This window comes from Malurus melanocephalus, unplaced genomic scaffold (genome assembly GCF_030028575.1).
Source record: "Malurus melanocephalus ecotype Western Australia unplaced genomic scaffold, MMel_1.1 scaffold_13, whole genome shotgun sequence".
NCBI classification, from domain to species: Eukaryota; Metazoa; Chordata; class Aves; order Passeriformes; family Maluridae; genus Malurus; species Malurus melanocephalus.
The window spans coordinates 531,612-549,030 of NW_026623245.1; the positions used below are offsets into that span (position 1 = coordinate 531,612).

Genomic DNA, 17,419 nt, shown 5'->3' on the forward strand with positions numbered 1-17,419 from the left:
ATACAAAGATGAGCAATTGTCTGACTCCAGTGAATGAATCCATTTGCCTCTTTCTTTTTTTTTAAATCAATCTTTACAGCATGGAAATGAGATCCACAGAACAGGGGGAAGGGGAAGAAAGGAAAGGGTTGATAAAAGGTTTTGAAATAGTTGGGTGTTTGGCTGTTTAAGTCATAAAAATTTCAAGATACATGTTTGATTTGATTTTTATAGAGTTTATTTATTACTGTATAGTAATTTGTTTAATTCAAGAGAGTGGTTGAAAACACAGAGGTATCAAATAATWTTGACAGAATTGTAGCATTCCAAAATAATCTACATTTAAGGGAAAAGGGAAGAAAACCTTTCTGATTAAAATAAATAGGAACTGAAAAAAAGGAGTAAAAAGACTCYATAAATCCTTTAAGTTTTGCTATGATGCAAAGAGCTCTGAAGAGAAGCTCCATGTTTGCCCCTTTCCTAAAGCAAGGTAAAAGGTGCAAAACTTGCCCAGTTTCGAAGAAATCACCATAATGACTTAATTGCTGGGGAGGAAATATTGTTTTTGTGGTTTTAACTGATTTCCACTTAATGTGGAGCAGCCRATGCTCCGCTCTAACCATGCTCGTGGCTGTACCAGGCATCTCCTGGAAAACTGGAGCCAGTGGCATCACTCTCTGGCAGAGTATTGGAAAGTTCATAGTCCCTGTTTTTCCTGCACAGGTCGGGATCGTGGCCACGACAGTCCCAAAGGAAGTGACAGCCTGGAAACGCATTCAAAAAGCAGCTCCTCATTGGATGGAAGCGCTCCTCCCTTCTCCAGGTAAAGCTGTGACATTGGAAATTATTCYGGGATTGAGAAACCTTGACAGAAGAGGGCTGAAATTCACACAATTAATTTTTTTACTTGGGACTAAAGTTGGTGTTCCTGTAATTCAAACACTGGAGGTTTGGACCACCTCAGGTTATGAGCTCCTTCTGTGTCCATGACACGGATCTTTCTGGCTGCTGTGGGTGAGGCCAGTTCCAATTCTGCATTTGCCGTTAAAATCACAGAATTTCTATAATTCGAGTACAGTAAATACCCAACATCAATGAYTGGTGTTCCTGCTTTTGTCTGGGATTCTTACCATTTTAGATTCAATTTTTTTCTCTTTTTATATTTTCTGGAACTTTGAGAACGATGAGCCACGTTATCCACCTWGTGCTATAAAATGCAAGGGTGTTCCTATAGATGAATTTTTGAAATGTTACATGCTAGCCCTTCCCTGAAGCCTGGGACAGCAGGAAGAACAGGATGGGGCCCTGAGAACTCATTTACAGGATCACTGCAGCTGAACGTRTAATTTCAAATTTAACTATTTTTCATTTAGAATCTCTTCAAGCTAAACCCCGCTGCTGCTGCACTGCTRGCTAATTGTGCTTGCAGCCACTTCTGCCTTGGTTAGATGCTGTACAGTTTTTTTTTTTTTGGTTTGCTTTTTTTTTTTCTGAATTGCAATTTGTAATACATTTCAAATACTTCCCTCTGGTCTGTAATTCCAGGCCTCTCRGTGCTCAGCAGCAGCACACTTTGTGCAGGAATATGTGATGATGCTGCTTTAGAAACACAACGTAATAAATCTCTTAGTCAGTGTAAGAGATAGTTTTTCTAAATGGCTCAAACCGAGTGCAGCCTTCCCAAGGTGGGGTTTGGGAGCAGCCCTTGGCTCTGRCTGCCCGGAGAGCGGCTCAAGGAGGAGGAAGAGAGAGAGCTGTTTGCAGCCGGGCCGTGCAGCGGTTCCTCGGCGCTGCAGCTCCGCTCCCGGCAGCCACTCCTCAGGCTTTATTGCTTTCACAAGTGGTCTCAAACCCACTACTTGAGAATAAACATCCCTGCGAGCTCGGCCGTGGCACTTTATAAATTCTCCTTTGCCGCGTTTTGTCACTGAGCTGATGAGTGACCTCGGCACAGACCCCGCCGGACCGGAATAAAAACCGTGGCTCCTCTGATGTCCCCCAGACAATAATTATCATGTGCCAGTTAAGCCCAAACTACAGCTGAGGGATTTTACTTTAAAGCGGAGGCTCGGGCGCAAAAATGCATTTATAGCTCTTTGTCTGGCACCTCATTATGTGTGGGCCTGATTCATTAAGTAATTGGTTTGCAGTTGTTTACATGAGTATTAAGGCTTTCTATTCAGCAGCCTTTGAGATACACATTGTGCAAATGTTGCATGTTATGAATGCGGAATGAGGGGCCGGGGCCCGGCCCTATTGGCTAAACACTGCGCGCTGTTGAAAAGCAAGAGAAAGAGATTGGGTGCTGCTTTGCATAGCAATGACTTTCTTAATAAGCTTTACAGATTGATACACACAAGCTATAAAAGATGCAAAGAGATACTCTTAGCACATTTATCCATGCTCGTTTCACTATTATGGGCCTGGAGAAGGGAAGAATTGAGGGCTTTCATACTCGGGTTTTCAGTGCGTGTCTTCAGTGCATGAGACTTAATAGAATCCGATGTTTATTGTATTATAAATCATGGGGAAGTAGGCAGATCTGCAACAGTTTATTATTAAAGATTCTTTCAATGTAAATCTTTTTCTGCCATTGTATTTCCTACAGCAAAATCATTTTGTGGTTGAGTGGGGATGAAAGGCATAATGTACGACGGAGTGAGTCTTAATAGGAAGCTGCTCTCCGAGTAAAGACCACTTGTTCCCTTTTGTTCGGCGGTGCATGCCAGAGCTTCCTCTTCTCCTGCAAATGCCGCCTGCTCTACCTTCAGCGCAAAAACTGCTTTTCCGGGGCTCCTTTACTTYCCCGGGGGAATATTTCCACACACGGAGATGCACCTTTGGTTGGGGTGTTAGGGTGTTGCAGCAGGGGAGAGGCCATTAAATTACACGGTCCTGGGGGGAGAARGTATCAGAAGTCAGGCCTGAGGCTGCCGGCGAGCGCAGGCGGGTGGGCAGCGATGTGTGTGGCATTCCGGGGGGCTGTAGCGATGGATGCAGCCAGTGGAGGTCACTCGCTTTCTGGGAATTCCCCATTTCTGATGCAAGCGTTTTATTTTTCCTTGACTTGTTTGCGCTGTCTCGTTTCCAAATAATCTGGAGATTAAAGGTGCGTTATCAGCTGAGAACCAAAGCCCGATTTGGATTTGTCAGGACACCAACACGGTGTAAAGTATTTTAAACTTTAATTAATCTGCTGSAAGGACTCTGGGGGGGTCTCTGAAGGCTAGTTTCCAGCCCTGTTCATCAACACAGCTGTAGTGACATGCAAATAGAAGTTGGCAGAGTCGAATTCATCTCTTAATCATTGCCGGGCYGGTGTTTCACGGGGCCCGTTGGCTTTGGCCATTGGGGGGCAGTCGGGCTCTGCRTATCCCCCGCTCCCCCCTTCCTGAACCAGTCCCGAAACAGAAAACTCGGCTATATTCTGAGGAGACATCCCAGAGCTTTGGGGCCGGGAGTGCTCGGACGTGCACAAATGCATTTCTCTTGGAAATCCAAGGACAGTAGCATCATCGCGTGGGTCTGGATTCCTGGGAAACGCACCCACAAACCAGTCAGGATCCAATTGTTTTATCCCACCATGTACTCCCAGGTTTCAAATGGCTTCTGTAAGAAGCTGACTGAAAAATCCAGYGTAATTTTCTGCTCTTCCAGCTGTTTATGCAAGCTTTGTTCCCTTTGCCTGCACCCCCAGCTGTTGCAGAGGCAGCAGTGTTGGGTGGTGATGCCCTGCCAGGTCTGKGGGGGGAGGCACCAACATCTGCCGGCCGAGCACAGAGGGAGCAGTGGATTTTTTGGCACTGCCCCTGCTCTCCTGCACAGCTTTCTCACAGCGCTGTGATGCATCTTTGTGTCAGAGGGTTTTTTTTTTCTTCTGCGTGGTGAATCTAAACAGAGACCAGTCTTACACRCAGCTCGATAGAAATCTTTGTATCCTAAAATAAGRATCATCCTACTCRTAGTGTAAATACTGAAATTCAGTGTTATTACTCCAACTCTGGCAYGATGAATGGGCTTTTTGGTTTATAMTGCCTATGGAACAGTCTGCAKTRTATGTGCTGTAGATACYTGGYTTTCMAGARCAGGTAAATCTCTTGGCATTTAGGATTTSCCAGATTTTTTKGGTGTCTTTTTTGCTTGACACTAAAACGTAGAAGTTCAACAGGTGTTTTTATCAAAAAGACACTCAGGCCACAGTAAATATTTTCTGCTGTTTTCCAGCAAGCCCCCTTGATTAACTTGGCTCTGGTTGTTCTGGTGTTTTCCTCTTAATATAAATTTTCTTTTTAGATGAAAAAATATTTTCTTGAAGCTTTTTCATTTCTTGCTATTGCAGCATCTTCAATACAAAAAGCCTGTTTCATCAGAGAAATGGAGAGATTAAAAGGCCCTTTGAAGTGAAACTGGTTTGGGTTTTTTCTTTGTTAGTGCCTGGGTTCAGTTTGGAATTATTTTAGGGAAGAAGCAAATGTGTAAATGGATATCGGAGGGTCACGACAGGGGATTAGTCGAGTTGCTGGAACTGGCCTGGCTCCATTTATACCCCGAAAATGTCTCGGCGGAGGTCTGTGCCCATTGTGTGCTCCGATTGCTGGGTGACCGCTGCCACAGCCAGGTCTGCCGAGCGCCGAGTGCAGCTGCTGTGCAACGCAGAGGCGCTGCTGCATCTCCCCAGCTTTGCCTAATGCTGCACACCTCGTCCCAGGATTTATTCCCTGCAGCATTTTCTGGACTTGGTCTGGGGGTTTCCCCTCTGGGCCTTTCTGATGTCCTCGCTCCATTTTCGGTATCTGCCGCCAGCTTCCCTGCCGAGCCTTTGGTGACAGCCCATTCCCCATCTGCCTCTCTGGGGATGGCTGTRTTTGGCTTTGGCTCTGCGCTCTTTGGGGAGTGAACCCCATTCCACATGGGGTGGATTAGCCCTGGGAAGATGAACCCCAGGGAATGGATAATGTTTTGTAGAGCACAAACACCTGTCTCCCCACTCTCCTGCTGCTTTGATCTTTCTCTTCATGGGAAGCTGGTGTGGCAGTGRGAATGTCTCCAGATCTTCCTACAGCCAGGTCCTTTCTCCATGAGCCCTTCAGCTGCATCTGGAGGATCAAGCCTGGAGACCTGGTGATCCTCTGCATGATGTTAGCACCAGACCCAAAGCACTGACCCACTGGTGTTTGCTGTGGGTTTGAACCACAGAGAGAAGTAGGACAGATTTGACATATTCAGTTGTCAAAGGGCTTTTGTAAGAAGCTAACTGGAAATCCCAGAAATCCACCAGCTCCCTTCCCAGCAGCAGGGGAAGCAGTGGCTGCTGCTGCCTGTTCTCCTCCTCAGCTACTTGAAATGGCTYCTGTGCTGGCATCCACAGGAGGAACCTCACCAGCTGCAGCTCAGCAACAAGTGCTTTCCTGCTCCACACCCCAGGGAAAACATCGCAGCCTCTGAGCACATTTTTATGGGCTGAGCCTGGGATGTGTGGGGCACCTTCTGGGAAGTGCTGAGGGGCAGGAGGTCTCACCAAAGGGAGCAGGAGCTCAGGGCATTCAGCGTATTGCAGGATCAGTCCAGAGGCTCTAGCTTCAAATCCTCTGGATATCCTGTCGAGTGAATGTCTTTGAAGGAGAAGTGAGAGTGTATGGCAGAGTGGGGTTTTGCTCAGAATAAAAGGGAAAGGCAGTGGGATGGCACACTAAAGGAATGTTGGAGAAACCTTTGAAGCCCAACAGTTTAAACGTTTTTACTGAATAAGGTGATAATGRTTACATTACTGTTACTACTCCACTRATGTTGTCACTTGGTACTGGCACTTCTGCCTTGGTTTGGCATCTTGGTGGAACCTGGGCTGTGCTTAATATTTGGGGAATTTCTGTCTGCAGAGTGGGAGCTTGAGGAGCGGGAATGGGACTTAAACAGTGGGAGCTTTCTCTGGGTTAAAAGCAGAAGTGGCTGCACCACTGGTACTGCAATGTGTGAAACTTTACATGGGGCTTTCCAGCTGCAATCCCAAATTCTGACTGAATACTGAGAGTAACACAAGCAAGGAAACATCCCTGCTTTTTTTTTGTCTCCTTCACAAATGCCTCCACAATAGTGGAATATTTGTAGCTCCCCACTTCAAGCACTTCTGTACTGGCTGCCACGTTTTTAAATGAAACACAGCAAATCACAGACATTTCAGAGAGTCCTGTGGTGACCAAGGCCACAGCTCCAAACTGCACCTTGACATTGGCTTACATTTCACTCGRTGGCCAGTGATGTCTCAAATATTTCCTATTTGATCTTCCTTATTAAAATCAGCTGAAGCTTTATTTTTGGAGCTTCTTGCCRGACTGCTGCTGTAACAGTTAATTCTCCCCCGTTGTTGCCCCTGTGTGATTATTCCCCAGCCCCAACACAATGCATGCACTGCACACAAAAGATCAAAATGATTCCAGCTTGTTTGAGAGATTCAAAAGGGCCTGTGATGCTCCAGACACAAGAGCAGCCATTTAGCAGAGCAGGCTCAGGCTGCACACACATCAAGGTAGATCAAAGGCAGCAGAGGCTGCACATTTCCATGGGGCCGGGGGACAGCACCAGGATCGGGAAGAAGTGCAGGGAGCATCACTGGGGAGGATTTATTTTTGTTTGGATTTTGTCTTTCCATACTTTGCGTGCTCTGAAAGGCTGCAGCARTTTGACAGGGCCCTGCTCCTCTGTACCTTAATTCAGTGCTGGTGTTAATCAGTGCCGTTATCAGGGAATGACTCCAGGAACAGCTGGACCTGTGTCCCTGCTGCACATGAATGTCTCCACCTTTTAGGTGAAGAAGCCTGTGATTAAATAGTTATTTGGGAAAAAAAAAGTAGTTACTGCGTTGTTGTTTTTCTAAACCATTGTAGAGTATTTTTTAAAAGCCACTTAAGTTTTTTTAATTAGAGATGTTGTGCTGATTATTTGAAATCTTTTACAGGACTGAATTGCGGAAGGAGACGGTAACTGCCATAAAATCCAAAGGTAAGAGACAAATATTAAAYTATGGAAAATTAGTTTCTGTCTAGTTTAATTTATATTGTAAAAGCCCTCCCAGAACATTATGACCCGTATAAAGTACAGAGAAGGGAAGACATGGAATTTCCCATGTCTCAACATGGGAGCCAGCAGGGATCTGAGAACAGATTCAGGGCAGAGAGGAGGTGTTTGTGGGGTGGTGTGGAACGAGTCGGGATCTTTGCAGGGTTTAATCAAACAACAGTGAACAGGTGGAGGGAACCTGGAGAAGGACAAGCCTGAGAGTTCCTTGGTCTTCCCTGTGACGGTGCAGCTGGATGGTTTTGTCTCTGGCTAGGCTGGTTTTGTTCTGAATTGGTGTCTGGGCCCTGCATGTTTTCACTTCCCATACATTCTGGTTTTCTGTGTTTCCCCCTGCAAGGCTTGCGGGGCCTGCAGCCAMCCCTAAGGCAGCCTCCTGCCAGTGGGGCAGCACCGGGAGCCAGGAGCTCTTTGCCTGGAGCCCTRCTCTGGGTGCCTGGCAGTCCAGAATGGCCCAGTTTTGGAGGTGTGGCATTGAACTGAGGTGCAGATGCCATCAAAGAGGGCTGCTTTGGTGGCATTTGAAAGGCGCTGGCGTCCCCGGCCTTTTCCTGTCTCGGAGCGGTTCAGTGTGGGAGTGAGTGCGGGACTTGCTCTGATGTTCCCAGCAGAGCACAGCGCTGCAGCCCAGGGGGCCAGGGATGGAGGATGAAAGATGCAGCTGCTGCATTTGTAGATAAGGTGTTTATGGAGCTGGTGCCATCAGAGGCACCRAAGTGCCTCAAAGGCGAGCTGCAGTGTCTATGTGAGTGTGACAGCCTTCCTCCTCCYGCTGTCCCTCTCCCAGCCCTGGGCCTCGTCCCAGGCACTGCRGCTCCCGTGCTGCCTTTGGACAGCCAGCAGCTTCTGGAATGGGTGGGAACAGTGAGCACGGCTCTGTCAGCCGCTGTGGCCCTCACTCCCATGTGCCATGATCCCCGCTCTGTTTTATTCAYGGCTCAAATGAATTCACATCTCCAGAAATCTCTCAGGCACTCTGAACTGCAGTGGGATTYTGCTGCTGTTAGTGAAAGGGTTTTCTAACTCCCAGAGCCTTAACCTAACCTTTAGCCTTAGGTTAAAGCCACCAGATTAGGCTGGCCTGGATCTGATCTGATCTCAAACTGGTGATATTTAAGTGATGTCATTGTTATTTTTGTGCCAACTCTGTGATGTCACAGCCCACTGGTGACTTCACCACAGGGTCAAGTGGTGGGAGAAAATGGAAGAGAATAGACAAAGCTGCRATTCAGGCAGCAGCTGGTCAAGTAAATTGCTTGGAGTGGAAATGTTCTGCCCGGCTACCTTGAGGCACAATGGAGTGGGAGCGCTGAATGAGGCTGCTGTCCGGGCACTGCCGCTCCACTGCTGGACACGGTGCTGGACATGCACACCTGGGGCTGGGGCTCCAAACTCCATTCCCTCAGTCAGCCTCGGGAGAGCTGTGCCGTGGTCATGTCTGGGACCAACTGTGGCATTGCCACAGAAAAGGTTTTACCCCTCTGYTTTCTGTCTCCTCACCCGCAGCGTTCTGGGGTGAATCTGACGACAGCAGCTCCGAGCTCGAGGTTGCTCTGCGCCCACAGACCCACAGTGCAGACTCAGATGACTTTGATGACTTCTACGACTGAGATTCTCCCACTGGCCTTTGGGAAGAAACAAAGCGTATTTTCTTTCACACAGTGAGTGTGCCATGGACTGAAGTGCTGCTTGTCATTTTATGGGGAAAGAAAATTGAAACACCAAATAAACATTAGGGGTCTTTATAAATTGTCTCTCTGTGCTCTCTCTGACCTGCAGTGTTTTTCTKCTCTGACAGGATCCCTGCCCCATGACAGTCCCCTCCTGAGATTTGTGTGCATCCCAATATTGGGACTCCAGCACTTGTCTTCTTGGGAAGAAGACAAGCATTGTGGGTATGCAGGCAGGCGCTGCTGGGGYGGGCTGGCATGTTTGATCTTTATCTCCTTCTGCAACAGATCAAGAAGAAGAAATGCATAAAATGGCCATTTGTAATTCAGCACATTTTGGAACAGAGCAGCATTTACATGTGGCGAGCCCCAGTGCTTTCCTGCTTTTCCCTGCTTTGTGAAATTCGTGCTGGCATTGCTGTGTGGACATCACAGTAATTGGATGACTTTAGGAGCTTCATGCATTTTTAATTTTCTTTTCATTCCTTTTATCTAAAATTAAGTCCATTAAACATGAGATTTTCTTTGGGAGGRAGAAACCAGGGGACTTGTTAAAAAAAAAGCTGTTCATAAATGACAAGTTCAAAAGCAGAAAGCAGCACCCCAATTAAAGCGTGCTGTGCTGCAGACCCACATCTCCCAACATGGGCACCATTCTCCGCACYCATCCCTCACAACCCAGCTAGAAATGGGAACAACATTCAGTTTAATAAGAGGAGCGCGTAGGCTGAGAGCTCCACAGCATGAAATGACTCGCAGAATGTTTGGAACTGAGCAAGAACCCTAGGCACAGCCAGCTGCTGTGGGTTTCAGTCTGTGAGGGTGCAGCCTGGAATGTTCTGGGAATGGGAAAATCAGCTGCACAAGAGATGAGCCTRTGACCGGGGCTGATGTCCTGGGAGGGAGCCGGGCTCAACTAAAGGACTAAAGCCAGACTTTAGTGAGGGCTTTAATGTCCTTTTAACCACACCAACTCCCCKTATCCTGTGGGACTGCTGCTCCCAGAGGAGCCCCTGTGCTGTGGGATGGGTGCWTTGCTTAAGGGATGGGAGGTGCGGGGAGAGGAGGAGCAGTCCAAGGGACCGCAGTTCTCGTGCTTCCCAAAGCAGCCATTCCCACATGCCAGGTGATGCTGTGGGCCATGCCAAGCTGCTGGAGAGGGTGGTGCAGCCCCCAGCTCATCATTGCTATGGCCACCAATGTGTGACCTCAGCAGTCGAGGGCTGGTGCCTGGACCATCGCTCTGTTTATCCCTGTCTCACTCCTACCCATCTGCTAAATGTGAGCTTCCCAGTATCCTGTCACAGACAGGCTGGGGCTACGGGATGGCTCAGGGAACATCAGCCCAAGGCCCTGCTGGAAAAGTCCAGCAGCCCGTGCTGCCAAGGAAMATCACCTGAGCTGTGCAATGTCTCTGCAGCTCTGCTTCTGAGCGACTCTGGGTTGCTGATGTCAGCCCACTTTCTATCTGCCAGCGTGACACCAGTCTGTGGGGCTTTCCGTCACCACAGTCCAGCTCAGCCCCAGACATGCGGCCCGTGACAGGTGACAGATGGCTGCGGAGCCGTGCGCAGGCAATCTCTGCCTCTCGCTGTCGGAGCGATAGTGAGTTCCTCCAGAGCAGGATTTATTATACTCTTATTGTGCACAGACTCATTAGATGCAAAACATCCTGCCAGTCAACTTCCCTGGGCTCCTTCACAGCTGTCAYGCCGGCAGCCCGGGGCTGATGGCAGGTGACGGTGACGGACAGGGGGACTGGAATCAATATGGCCCTAACAGATTTCCATCAGCACGCCACTCATCCAAGGAAAGTGCCCGAGCGGGAAGCCTTCCCTGCTCCTGCCGTGAGTGTGCCGCRCCGCTCTGTGCCGCGTTCACGGATGCACAGTTCGGAGGTGAGACCGGGCTCATGGCCCGGTGTGGCCGCTGATGCTCACACCAACTTTTCAAGGAATTGTCTGTCGCAGTATTCATTTTTCCGGCACTTGTTTACCCAAGTAATTATAAGATAAGATGATCGCGTTTCAGTTGCGTCCGCCAGCCTTCTGTTTTCTTTGGCATTATCAGAAAAACAACGGATTGCCCATCAATACAAACAAAATATTAATGCTAAGCTGCTGTGCTCCCTACAAAATTCCAGGAGTACTACAATAGGAAGCTTCAATCAGACAATGTTTTGTAAGGAGCGGATAAAGGACAATCTTTAGCTGATACAGTAGGTGTGCCACTACAAAGTTGCAGGGAGAAATTTATTCAAGTCACAGATTTTATTGAGAGGAATGACAATGGAAAACAGCTTAACAACAGACAAGTGAGGATAAGAATAATGAGAGACACAATATTGGGTTAATTTGTTCTACAGAGAATTAGCCAGGTACCAAGGTTCCCCTCCGCTCCCCAAATTGGCAGCATTGACTCAACAAGCACTGCTGAGATCTTGTTATTTTTGTTAATGATTCCTGGGCTGCCATTCCCTGTCCTCGGCCCCATGGCTGCCCTGCTAACGGAGCTGGTGTGCGGCGACGGGACACAGCGGAGCAAAACCTGCCTTGTGTTAATCCCATTTAATACCCGACGGTTTAATTCCATTTCGGCACTGTCAAACAGCAATAAATTAACAGTATTTGCTTATGCCACGGGCAGAGCGAGGGGACGGAAGCTCTGTGCCTCGTGCCACTGCCGTGGATCACATGGATCATGTTTTCCCACCAAAAACGTCCCCTCAGAGGGGACAGAGCAGCCATGCCCTGAATTCCTCCTACTGTTGCAAAATAYGGGGTATGTCAGAATTGTCTGAAGCCAGGATGTTCTTTAATGTTAGATCTTTGTATGCTTTCACACAGAGATCTAATTAGTGCATCCTTTACTCAAGGACACCCTTTAAGGATGTAGTAAATCCAGATGTTGATGTCTGTCTATRTGTACATTCATAACTTGGCAAACCACTCAAATTCCACGTATCCTATAGCTGAACCATGTTCATTATAAYGCTGAAACTCACACCTACAGGTCAAAAAGCAGTGCAGATCCTTCCCCTGAGCGTGTGCAGGAATTGGCTGGGGTTACATCACTTTTGTTGGAGTCACTGGTCAATCCTAAAAGAGGGTCTGTGCTTGGGAAGATACCAACTCTTGGCTTCTGGGTATAAATATGGTGTTGGAAGTCCGGTGGTTGTACTGGATTTATGGATACATTGAGTWCCTGGCTTGCACAGTGCTGAAATAAATCATCGATACCTCTCTTAATTATTGGCTTGTTGGACTACACTGCCGTGTGTGTGGTCGCTTTTTATTAAGAAGATGCTAAGGGAGGGTGTTTTTCCTATTACGCTGCTTGTTTAAGGCTAGTTTTGGAGGGAAATCGTTGCACTTTGTGTCTTGGCTGAGCGAAAGGGTGGCAATGGGGCTGTCTCATGGGTCAGCCTTCCCTCAGGCTTGCTTTTCCTCCTRCTTTTCCCYTCTGCATATCACTTTTGYGGCCTCAGGCTTTGCTGTCCCCCTCTGGGTGTCCATTTCTTGCCCCAGGAGCTGCCCGGACGCGTTTTGGGGGTGCTGCGAGGCGGMGGATTCCACACACCCCTCACCTCCCCCCTCAGGCCGCCATTGCGGCGCCCTCAGCCCACACCTAAGATGGCGGCKGCGGCGCCGCGCGCCCGCGTCACGTGATCACCCCCCTTTCCCGGCGTGCCCCGCGCCGCCCCCCGACCCCGGAAGTGCCGCCGGTCTGTGTCGCCGCGGCCCGTCCCGCTCCCGCCATGGGAGTCCCGGCCTTCTTCCGCTGGCTCAGCCGCAAGTACCCTTCCATCATCGTCAACTGCGTCGAGGAGAAGGTGAGCCGGCCGCCCGGTACCGCACGGGCCCGCTGGCGGCCGCCCCGGGGCTCCGCGGGGTGTCGGGGCCGGTTGGCCCTGAGCGGCGGGCGGTGCTGAGTCCGCGATGCTCCCGTGGGCTCTCCCGGGGCCTTTCCAGGGCGGCTCGGTGGGTGCGTTGGTTGGGGCTTTGTTTAGGTTTGTTTGGGGAATTTTCCGGACTTTTAGTTCTGGTGGAAGCGGCCGCTGTTCGGGAGGAGTTATCCCAGCGCCTCGTTCATTCCCGCTCCCGCGTGTGAGCACTCCTGGAAGGAATAGGCACATGGAGAAAGTGGGAATRGGCACTCGGAGCAGGGAATCGGGCTTCTCCTCCAATTTCCCCCCTTCCAGCCGATTTGCTGGAATTCCAGCCCTTCCCGGCACTGTCGATTCTGCTTTCGTGAAACTTCCGGCGGGAAAAGTAGGATTTGTGACAGTGTTTGGTGAAGCTTGGGCTGAGTAGGGAGCAGCGGGAATGCTTTTTGCTGTTTCTTATATGTTTTTTCGTTGTCCCTGCTTTTCGACGACTTTTTTTTTTTTTTTTTTTTTTTTTTGGGAATCAGAAGCCACAGCAAGCTCCGGGGCTTGCTGGAAACAAGAGAGAGAAAACGCAAAGGAAATGGTTAAAAGCAGCTTGAGGATCTGGGAGCTCAGTCTCCCTGTTTCCAGGCACACAGTTCCAGGATCCTGCTTGAGGGATGGGCTCGGGGAAGGCAGTGCCAGCACAGGGAGAGAGGGCAGGAATGGGACTTTGGAGAAGGAGCTGAGCTGTTCCTTGGAGCTGCAGGGGGGTTTTGGGATATCCACAGGTGATCACTTGCTTCCTCAGTCTCTCAGCCTCCTCATGCTTGAGTAATTCACAAGTGTTTCATTTTCTTAMTCATTATTTTATCAGTCTTGCGTTTCTTTATTAGTTGTTCTCCAACTTCCTGCTTTACCCTGGGGCTTTATTTTTTGGAAAACCCCCACAAACCCAGGATGCCACGCTGCATCCAAGACTTASAACAAGTCTGTGCTTGTACTCTTCAACTTTGAGCAGCCTCAGGTGGTTTTATCTCATTGCTGGTGTGTTCTTGTACAGGATAAACATCTCCTGGCCAAACAGGGAGCTGACTATTCCAAAGACACCCTCTAAATTCTGGCTTTCTGTAGCAGCAGAAGGTGGTTTTGGTGAAGGCTCGSCCACAGCCTTGCTGCAGAATCCCACGGGTGCCTTTCCGGGCAGTGTTGCAGCTGAAATGATGTTTGTTTATAGTTGTTTTATGAGGTCGGTTCCCTCAGGCACATCCCTGCAGCCGTGGGAATGTGGTGCCATCCTATGGGACACGATGGGAGGGGGCAGGGAGGATGGGGGTGGTCTCTCTTCAGCAGCAGGCTTTGAGTAGCTGCACCGTGGTGAATTTGCTGTGCCCTGAACATCCTCCTYAGGGCTAACTCAGAGTGTTTCTGAGAAGGCAAGCTCTGCAGTTCTTGCTTCCCAAACTGCTTCTCCTGTAGGCTTTTCCAAATRATTTTGTGTTCTCTTTTGTTTGGTTTACTGACTGTGCTCTTCTTAACACTGGTTTGGGAAGTTCAGAGCCTGTGCTGGGGCTTCTGCCTTTCTGCTCCTCCTTCCAAGGTGTGCCTCACCTTGGGGAGACACCTGAGAAGGAGATAAAGTGTGGGAGCACAGTGGAAGAGATAAGGGAAAAGAAAATGAAGTGATGGAATTCTGCGTTGAGGCTGCACGTGTGYCCTGCTTGCCTGCAGCAGGGTTTTCAGTTAGTTTTAGTGTTCAGCTCTKTGTTTTTTCCAGGGTATTTTTGTGTTTCAGGTTCAGGCAGTGAAACAGAGATTTGGTTAAAATTGAGAGTTGCTCTTGTGGTTTTATTACAGCCGTGATTTCAGCCCCTCTCAGYGGGGTGGGAAGTTTATTTTACCTGTCGCTGCAAGAAGTGAATTTTTAATGGAGGATAATTAAGATCTAAGAATCTGTCTGGGAATTTTTATGGAAGAAAGTGGGGGGAGGGTAGGATGTGGGCTTAACAATTTCCCTTAATGCTGCACTCCAACAGCATTGGCTGTTCTCGTCTCTGTACCAAAATCCTGKAGTGACCTGTCCTGAGGCTCTGGGAACCCTCATTTTAGGGGCTGTCATGGGGATCCAGCTGTTCATGGATAACCCCTCAAGATCTGTCACTTAAAAGCAGCCACARTTTACATTTGTTACATTTGTAACAGTTCAGTGCAGGTTTTTCTCTGAGAGCAGATTTGCCTTTTTCACCACATTTGTAAATGTTTAGATTAATTCTGTGCAATCAAAGCTGCTCTCACATTTAGGCAAAACAAAGGTTTGTATAGTCCTGCTTTTGACTGATTGTGTGTCCCTTGTTTTCAGTCTTTAGTAACTGAGCTCAAAATAGCTGAAGTTCTTTATTAAAATAAATGRAAAGGCACAACAAACTCCTTGTGGCTGAGKTAGATTTACCATAAAGAAAGTGGCRGCTCCTGCCKTCCTCATCCACATTGCCTTTTTCCAACTCAAGAGCACGTTGCAATTACAGCCAGAACAGCACATGGATAAATCGTATTCATTAACGTTTTTTTATATTCAAATCTGGTCATAAATCTGAGAGTGGACTAGGACAGCAGGGAGAAGCTGTAGTTTGTCTTACTGTAGATGAATTTAAGCTTCTCTCACAATGTAATCAGCTCCGTGTGTGTTTTAGGATTGCTATAAATCTCTCTAATCAGAAATTTTGTATCTCCCAGTAGCTTGTCTCTTTGAAATATTGAAAAGTTGATCCTTGTTCTCTTACCTTGCTAGATTAATCAGATTTAAGAAAAAGAAATAATCTTCTTCTTAAGCTGAGCAGGAAGAATGAGAGGAAGATCTTGAGGATAATAAAAAAATCCAGGAGAGAATATTCTTAATCAAATGGATAGGAATTAATAAAGCTGCAACTAAAGTATCACGTTTGAAGATCTGTTTTCAATGGTTTCAAAAGAGGAGTGAACAGTTTAGTTGTATCACAGGAGATATCCCTGCCGGATACTTCAGCCTTCCACAAGGCTGCTGCATGAAAACTCTGATGGGTTTGTGAAGGGGGGGCTCATTCTCTGTATCACAGGGCTGTGAGCCTTCCATGCTTTCTGATCCTGTTTGGCTCAGGAGAAAGGGTGAGTGGGGGATCAAGGAGAATCCAGGAGGGTTGCCCTGAGCAGGGTGCCATGTTTGCACCTCACACTAAATTTCTGCTGAAACCGTGCAGCTGGAGAGTGTGTGTATGTGTGTGTCCAGAGAGTTCAGTAAATGAAGCAATGGCTAAGGATGTCATCTGTCAGGATAACTGTGTTGAATGTAAATACCAAATAAAGACTTCACAGGGTTTAATTTTGGCCTTTAGGATGGGGGTAAGAGCTCAGCCAGTCCTGCTGCTGCTTTAGGCAGGAAAATTGTCCAAAGTTGGTGTCATGATCTGTAAATTTTAMGGGTTTTCCTTTTGACTCTCCATTAGAGATGCAGGGAACTCAGTGARTAGCAGGCAGGCAGTGTGCAGACAGAAGTTCAGGGAAGTGCTTGATGTTGGCTCAGCAGCAGGTGCTGAGCTCCATGTGATGGGACAACCAGCAGTATCCCAGTTTTCTTCCATGCCATGCAATTTTGTGACTGTAGCCTTTAACTAAAATATGCCATTTATTTTTAAACTTGGCTTTGTGCCCAGCTGTTCAAGAGCACACTTCGTTCCACCTTTGTGGTGTGTCATAACCCATTCCAGCCAGAATTCCTCTGAAAATCATCAGTTTTTCCTTGCTCAGCTCCTGTCTCTTCCACACAATTGGGATTTAACCCATGTTACAGGTGCGAAGTGGAAGGGAGAATCAGAGTGTTGCTCACTGCCTTTTGACCAAACTAACCATGGAACCAAACCGCAAACCCAACAACAACAAAGGCCCAAACAAAACAAACCTGCAATTATGGTGAAGAAACAAAAATGACTGGTTGTGCAGGATGTTGAAGAATCCACTGCTGAAATAGTCCAGGCACACCAGTGGCTCTAGGTGGTTTAGGAAAGAGGAATAAATGAGATAAGGGAGTTTCTCTTGTCTGCAGGAATGAGCAGCTGCCATAGCCCAGGGTAAGGTTTTCTGGCTTATAAACAGCTGTACAAAAGAAGTGCTGTTTAATAGTGAAAAGTGTGGTTTCGGGTAATGATGTGGGCACTTGTTGCTATCTTCTTGTTCTGCTGCCACTGAAAACAAAATATACTTTGGTGAGTCTGTGCCTTAATACCTGCTGGCTGTTTGTACTGAAATCCTTGTCCCAACTGCATCCGCAGGCCAAGGAGTGCAATGGTGTCAAGGTCCCCATTGATACAAGCAAACCCAACCCCAATGAGGTGGAGTTTGACAACCTGTACCTGGACATGAATGGCATCATTCACCCCTGCACACACCCAGAGGACAAGTAAGGCACTTTGTGTGGCTCTTTGCAGATCCCATATCTCTGTACTGATAGCATTTCAGGTGTTACATTGAATGCTCTGTGTTTTAGGCCAGCACCCAAAAATGAGGATGAGATGATGGTGGCGATTTTTGAGTACATTGACAGGATCTTCAACATTGTGAGACCGAGGAGACTCCTTTACATGGCCATAGATGGAGTGGTGAGCATTGACATTTTTGGTTTCCAGCTGTAAAATCCTTATCTTCCCTCAGTACACAGMATCATGGAGTGGTTTGTGCTAGAAGGGACTTTAAAGATCATCTGGTTCCATATGGGCAGGGACACCTTCCACTAGCACAGGTTGCTCCATCCAACCTGRCCATCAGTAGGTCTGATAAAAGACACCAGCTCTTTGTAATAACT

The 17,419-nt window shown here is 47.9% G+C and overlaps 2 protein-coding genes across 2 annotated transcripts in view; both read left to right on the top strand.

The window, feature by feature from the left end:
- Positions 1-8,785, top strand: part of KIZ (kizuna centrosomal protein) — a 30,658-nt gene extending 21,873 nt beyond the window's left edge. The window contains exons 11-13 of the mRNA XM_057381729.1: positions 703-802; positions 6,932-6,975; positions 8,557-8,785. Of these exons, the coding sequence (XP_057237712.1) occupies positions 703-802; positions 6,932-6,975; positions 8,557-8,660 (248 nt within the window). The 3' untranslated portion in view covers positions 8,661-8,785. The remainder of the gene's footprint in view (positions 1-702; positions 803-6,931; positions 6,976-8,556) is intronic.
- A 3,631-nt stretch (positions 8,786-12,416) lies between these two features.
- XRN2 (5'-3' exoribonuclease 2) overlaps positions 12,417-17,419 on the top strand; it is a 35,102-nt gene continuing 30,099 nt past the window's right edge. The window contains exons 1-3 of the mRNA XM_057381740.1: positions 12,417-12,552; positions 16,890-17,017; positions 17,105-17,216. Of these exons, the coding sequence (XP_057237723.1) occupies positions 12,478-12,552; positions 16,890-17,017; positions 17,105-17,216 (315 nt within the window). The 5' untranslated portion in view covers positions 12,417-12,477. The remainder of the gene's footprint in view (positions 12,553-16,889; positions 17,018-17,104; positions 17,217-17,419) is intronic.